General features: G+C 36.3%; 2 protein-coding genes across 2 annotated transcripts in view; both read right to left on the minus strand.

Moving 5' to 3' along the window:
- LOC111830904 overlaps positions 1-4,068 on the minus strand; it is a 10,878-nt gene extending 6,810 nt beyond the window's left edge. The window contains exons 1-3 of the mRNA XM_023783616.1: positions 3,890-4,068; positions 2,572-2,640; positions 1,699-1,785 (exon numbers count right to left, since the gene is read on the minus strand). Of these exons, the coding sequence (XP_023639384.1) occupies positions 1,699-1,785; positions 2,572-2,640; positions 3,890-3,892 (159 nt within the window). The 5' untranslated portion in view covers positions 3,893-4,068. The remainder of the gene's footprint in view (positions 1-1,698; positions 1,786-2,571; positions 2,641-3,889) is intronic.
- A 1,833-nt stretch (positions 4,069-5,901) lies between these two features.
- On the minus strand, positions 5,902-6,898 carry LOC17890184 (cyclic dof factor 4). The gene has a single exon (XM_006295449.2). It carries the CDS (start codon positions 6,610-6,612, stop codon positions 6,094-6,096), a length of 519 nt encoding a protein of 172 aa, XP_006295511.1. The 5' UTR covers positions 6,613-6,898; the 3' UTR covers positions 5,902-6,093.
- Between the last annotated feature and the right edge of the window lie 327 nt (positions 6,899-7,225).

A 7,225-nucleotide genomic window follows, 5' to 3' on the forward strand; every position in this document is an offset into this window, starting at 1 on the left:
GATTTATCGTGGACCACTTGAGTAGCCTTGCCTTTATCGGGGGGCTTCGACCCATCCGGGAGATTGGAAGAAGAAGCAACCTCCCGCCCTTTACTAGAATTGGCTACTGCCTGTGAAGACTTGGCTGGATCGAGGGATAAGGCCTTGGCCCTACTGCCAACAACCACCCATTCGCCTTCTTTAGGGACCGGTTTAGGAGTTTTTGATCTTCGTCTCCGAGCTTTCACCTTATCCGGAATAGGCTTAGAGGGAGGAGGAAGAGATTTGGCTTTGGAGCGAGGGCAGTCATCTGGAGAGTGAGAGGCCGAGTTACAAGGTTTACACATGATTGGGGCTGAATGACATCTTCGCAGGCTATGCCCCACTTCTTTGCAGTGAGAACAAATTGGGGGCATCCAGGGACTAGACACCTCCACTCTAGCGATCAATCCCGAACTAAATTGCGCATTGATAGCTTCAGGTAGCGGCTTTCGAGGGTCGATAATAGTAAAGACTTTTGCTACCTCGAGGTTCCGCTTATTCATGGTATCCGGGTGAAGATACAGAGGATGACCAACCAAACTTGCAATCCGCTGCAGTCCATCGTCATTAAAAAACTGAAAAGGGACCTTCCTAAGTTCCAGCCAAATGGGTGCAGAGGAGAGTTCCGGCTTTGAAGGAGTAAGGCCAGGTTCCCAATTAGCAACGAACATCGTTTGGCCTTCAATTTGCCAAAGACGTTGATTCAGGACCCGATTGCGAGTTTGCACATTAGGTATGCGAAATAGAAATGAGTTTCCTTCCATTCTCGATACCGAAATGTCTTTAAACTGCTTACTCCAAATTCCATTAACAATTGTGTGGATAGTTCCTTGAGCAGGAGGATCCGAGTAGAATTGACCAAGTATAAATGACTCCCAAGACTTTTGATGCTTTTCAATTAGCGAGTCGGGAATCTTAACACAAGCTTCACCAGATGGGAGGGTGAATGCCTTCCCTGCCTTCTGAAGCCTCTTAGAAGTTCCTTTGAACATATCGCACCAGCTCTCTATCGCAGCAGAGGAGCAATGGTCTGTGGAATCTGGGTTCGCCGCATCGACCTTGACGGGAGCAGCTTGCGCAGAAATTGATGAAGGTTCCTTGTCCTGGGACTGGATCGCTTCCGTTGGAGGAGATATCACCGGAGAAGGCGCAGGGGCTGAAACAGCCACTTGCTTCCCTTCGACATGCCCTAATTTTTCCAGATCTGAACCAGATCGCGGATCTGAAGATGGAGAGACGGCCGAGCTTGTCGTGGAGACCGCTACGAGGACGCCTTTATCTTGAGTGGTAACAGGAACCGAAGGGGAAGATGGGAGGCCGGAGCCCGAAGAAATGGAAGCGGAAGAAGCAGGGGAAGAGCCACCTTTGGAGGAGGAGGAGCCCCCCGAAGGATCTTTGCGAAGTCGCTTTTGCTTCCCCATGGGGAGGGAAGCGCAACAGGAATCCGACTCGCGGAGGAGCCGGCGCCGTTGGAGACGTCGGAGCTGGGCCGAGAATGAAACCACCTTATCGCCTTGTCGCCTTTGCTATCGCCTTGTCGCCTTTTCTTTTACTTTTCAAAACCTTGCGAGCTAAAAAAAAAATCTTGCGATCTAAAAATAATAATGTTAGTTCCGGTTGTTTTATAAAGCAAATTAAAAAATAAAATTATTTTTAATTATCGAAAAATTAAAATACCTGAAACCTATGATTCTTTAAAAGTGGATTGTCAAACGCTGGTTGCTTCATTTTGTCGAAGCAATCGACATCTTCGCCGTCTGAACTCTGTTAATTAGAAAAAAAATCAGTCGATTGGATAAATAAAATTTTTAAAAATGACAACATGCAGTTGCGCTCTGTAATAATATCCCCTTCCATCGGTTTTACTACAGTAAGTTTTAACAATGGGTTTCTAACATGGGCTAGCCGAACTAGTCATTTTCTTACGGGCTCGTTTTAAACTGGGCCTAAGCTGGTGTTTTTAGCCGGAACTTGGTCTACCCCTCAAATATTATTTGAAAAGGTCAATAACATCCAATGGTTGTTTCCGAATTTAGGCCATGACCCAAATCGCATACAACAAACCAAACTAAACCGAAATAACCAAACCTCAAATACTAGTCTCTTGGTTTCATTATAATTCCATAAAATGTGTATTTCCTGAGTTAATATATAATATAGACAAGAAAACCATGCGCAGAAAATGATAACGATTCAAAATTACAGAAGGCTGATTTTGACAATTAGGTTTGGAAAAAATTCAAAATATAAAACTATCAAAGTCTTTGTAGGAAAAAAAATATATTATAGACTGTGTTTTTTTTTTTTTTTTGGTTAAAAGGCCTTCTGTTAAAGACTGGTTTTATATCAATTTATCTTTTGTTGCTTGGTTTGAGTTTAATAACAGTGCTCTGGTTCAGTTACATAGTTGTTTATTTATTTTGATTTTAACTGGGATTTACAAATTACAACAGCTAATATCTCATGTTTCTAACTTGGATGAAATTATTGGTTAATAAAATTAATTTACATATTAGTCAACCATAGATTAATATATAATTAATAATTTACCTGAATGGTGAGGGCATAATTGCTCGCAGCCTGAGCAAATGCGAGTGCAAAGAGGATCACCTGAAGATACTATATATATAAAAATTACCCGGGTTAGCTAATTAAAGACTTCACCACAAATTATACGTACATCCAATCAAAGTGTTCACCACAAATTATACATTCATCGGTCCATGATACTAGCTTTATAGTCTATAAGATACACTTTCTTGATGTGGTTGTATATATATATTTGTAATATCTTGTTTCTTGTTTCAAATATAGCGAATATTTTTACCTTTTAATTTATAAATCAGAAGTCATTTGGCCAATTAGAACGAAACATGGCAAATGTTTTATAATTTAACAGAATTAATTTTGAAAAGTAAAAAGCATAATAGATTAATAAAAAGTAAAAACACATAAAAGATAAATACGTTATAAACAACTTCCTAAAATTTCAGATTTTTACAATATGATCACCATTTACGAGCAATCTCACCTATGTTCTATCATTTATATTATTGTCATGCATGTCAATTGATCCACACGCAAACAAACAAAAAAACGTAAAATTTCTCCTAAAGCACAAATCAAAATATTCTATGTTGGCATGGAACGTTTTTTCCTCTGAAGTAAACTACTATGTTGGCATCGAGTAATTCATTTCATATTTCTTTACACTTTTAGACTATTCAATTCTTCTAAATGTCACTCTATTCTACTTATTCTATATTATGACTTATATTTAACAAGTCTTGCTAATATGCAAAAAGTGTTGTTGGATCTGAAAAATTAATTAGGGTTAACTTATTTTTTCCAGATCTTAAATTAGGGAGACAAAAGGAGTCTCGATGAAATATATCAAGGTTTTTTTTTTTTCTACCTCTCATGTATTACCTTCTAAAAAACTCTGTTTTATAATTCATGTAGCCTTTGTATGTTTGAAGAAATTGTCCATGGCTAACTAATGAGTGTGAAAAGACGACAAGGAACCTAACAACATCCCTAGGAAACGTTTCATCAAGAAAATTGCATAATGAAAATCAGAAACGAAAGAGAGCAAAACATCTATACTTAAGAATGAATCATAGATGGAATGATATGTAAGTATGGCATTCTATTATTTAATTAGATTATTTTTAACCATTGTAGTCTCAGTTAGAATGACATTCAAATATTTTTAAATCGTTGATTAATTATTTGAAATATTGCAATGAAATAAAATTATATTTTAAGAAAGTTAATTCAATTTTGCCCGTACTACATAATACAAGAAAATAAATACATGAACAACATTGAAAATATAAAAAAGAAAAATTATATGGCCTAAACTTACCATTTTTTGTTTGTTTGTTGTCGACGGCCTTTCCCCCACTCCGCTCTCTCCCTCCCTCTCAGGCAACTGGTCTCCACTCTCCGGTAACTTGTCTCAGGCAACTAGTCTCCACCTCCGCTCTCTGCCTCTCTCTCTCTCTCTTTTAGTTTTTGGAAATCAACGTTTCATCATCTTTTTGGTTTTGGTTTTTCTTTTTTTTTTTTTCTTTCTGTGTGTGTTCTTGATCTGAGTTTACTAAAATTCAATCATGCGAGGAAGAAATAACATACCGAGTTTATAACAACCTATGACTTCTCCCTCTCCCCATCTCTCGTCCGTTGATTAATCCTTTCCAGATGGCGCCATCCTTTTTTTCCAGTTTTGAGAGTATAACATTCCCCACGTCAATTAAAGTAGTTACAGTTCTTTTAGGGCAAAATATTTGGGTGCATGAATGGGTTTCAATAGAGACGCATATTATTAATTTTTTTAATAGCCTAGTTATGTAATTTTAGTTTACAAAATAAGTGAAAAAGAATTACTAAATTGTCTACCGTGAATGTAATACCAATAAATCATAATACGGGAAAATCATTTTTATTTTGTTTCATTATTTTTGAGTTGCCAAAATAAGAAACCCACGCCATGAAGACATGAGGCTGTGGGGATCTCACTTTTAAGACTGAATAAAAATGGTTTTTGAGAACCGTAACATTTACTATTTATTATAGTTCATACACATACTATATAATTGTAATTACTATATTAAATACGAGACAAAAAGTTTGAGTAATTTGATACCCCAAAAGAAAAAGATAAACTAACTCACTATGAGAAATATAATTATAGTGACATAAATAATTTAGAAAAATATGAATAAAATGTCTAAGAAAAAACAATGAAAACGAAAGAAATGCTTGAAATACACCAAATTTGTCGAGGACAGTTTAATGACGGTACTAATTAAGTACACCAATTGCGTTTCTTTAAATTATATATTTTGAATCTTTGATGAACAATATGTGGTTCATTTTTGCATGAAGTACTTCTGAGAAACGCATCAATTTTTATTATATTTTCCTTTTAAGTTGGTGATTCACACAGTCGTTTCATAATACTGATGTTGTAATTAATATATCTTCAAAACTCATCCTACTCGTTTAGTTATATTCGTTTAGTTTGTTTAATGCCTCTCAAGTCACAAACTGTTATTCACATCTCCATTAATCATGTTTTCTCATGAGCATACATATATACTAATAATTACCAAATTACCAAGCCAAGCACATAGAATCTTAGTATCATTACCGACGAGACCACTATGAGTCTATAACTCTATATATATGACAAAATGGTGGTCAGTGACAATTTGATGCCTTTGAGACGCAATCCTCCTTTTCAGTATAATTGAAAGAGACTTCAAAATATAAAGATATATCACTATCATGCGAGGAAACGTTTACGAAAATCAATAAAAGTAAAAATGAACTACACATATGAATTGAATGGTGTGATAAGTTTATAGTTAATTTCTAATGAGTTGGATGAATTTAAAGAAATGATTAATTACGGTGACAATATTCTAAAAGTACTCTAATGGAAGTCACTAATTGATGAAAAACCTAAAGGTTTTTATGACAATCAATAAAAACTATTGATACCTCTTTTTTTTTGGTAAGAACTATTGATACCTCTTTATCTCACTAGTGATGTAAGATATTAATAGCAAGTTTCTTTGAGATGAATGCCAAAGGCCCAAAACAATCACACATGAGGAAAAAATAACAAAAACAACCGACTTAAGGAATTCCAAAACAATTAGTAGGAGGGGTCTAGATATAATAATACATTTGATATTTTATGTTATAGTATAAAATCTTGTTAACCAGATGGGATTCTAACCCAAATAAATATTATACGCCCCACTAGTTTAGTAAAGCATACGAATCCTAGGTGGATAATACTAGTTAGTTAATCAAGAGTGAAGAAACGAGTTGTTTAATAATATTCTCATGTAAGGATGGAGTACGTAGTAAATTAAAGTTAAGTAGTACATAATTAGATTCGATTGATTGACAAATGACAAATTAACTAACGTGACAGCCTGTATGTACCCAATAGCAACCAAATTCACCACGTTCTTCTACGGGTTTATCGGAAAACCACTCAAACCCCCAAAACCAAAACAAACTTTAGAAACCAAAAAAAAAATTTAACAATAATAATCAGCAAGATTGACCGTCGGAGTAGCACCGGAGCCTCTTCATAGGAAAATCATGCCGGAAACCACCGTGAGCTGCGGCTGTGGCATGATGCTGCCACTCCTCTACGAGCAAGCCATTAATAAGCTCGACCTGGTGGTGGACACCATTCCCCTCCCCAAGCATACCTACCATGACACGGCCTGGTGGTTTGGACTTCCGACGACCGGCGCCTACGGGAACGTTCCGGAGTGCACCACCGGCGGTCCAGTAACGGTGGCAGCCTTTACAAAAGTGTCGAGGCTGGTTTACGTTGTAGTTGTTGAAGTAACAGAACTTTGTCTCCATGCTCTTGCATCTTGGACATGCTATGATCTTGTCCGGACGCTTCTCCGCCGTCAGATCCGATGATGAGCTAACGGCTGTTGTGGCCTCTTGCTCTGGAGGCTGTTTGATCTCTTCTTCCCTTTTCATGGTCTGAGTAGTGTTGAATGCAATGGTTTTGCCAAAGAGCTTAATCCCCTGAGAGTCTTGAGTCGCCATGACAAAATGTGAAGTATGTTTGAAAAAATTAGCTTATCAAAAGTATGTTGCAGGTAAGAAATAAGAGAAGATGTCTTTTTATAGAAAGATGGATATAACTTTTTAGCAGGGAAGGAGATGAAAAGCGACTGAAGTAGTGGAGACCATTGAAATATTATATATTGTATAAAGTTCAAAAGCATATAGTATTGATCGCTTTATTTTTTATTTTACTTTTAGGGTCTATAGAATTCACATCTACACGTAAAACACGAATACCAGTGCAGATCAAGCTACAAAAACTTTCTTTATAAAGAAGCTATACTGATTTGAGAAACAGAGTAAAGTAGTTTTACTGTAAAAAACCATCATCGAGTGGTATTTAGCGCAGAAGTCTTATCAACACGTTTTCCCTTTTTTGTCCACTTACTCTTTTATTTAAAACGAATCATTCAATTACGTAACAATTTTTTAGACTAGTGGATGCTAGAACGTGATCCAACTAAAGTACAGTAATCTCAGTTTTAATTTGAAAAAAGAATGATTCTAATATCCATGATCCATCTTTTCACATCCGAATGTTGTTGTGAATTCATAGATTGTCAACGAATTACAACTTCTTGGGTTATCGAAA

The sequence above is a fragment of the Capsella rubella genome, unplaced genomic scaffold (genome assembly GCF_000375325.1).
Source record: "Capsella rubella cultivar Monte Gargano unplaced genomic scaffold, Caprub1_0 scaffold_4, whole genome shotgun sequence".
Taxonomy (NCBI): Eukaryota; Viridiplantae; Streptophyta; class Magnoliopsida; order Brassicales; family Brassicaceae; genus Capsella; species Capsella rubella.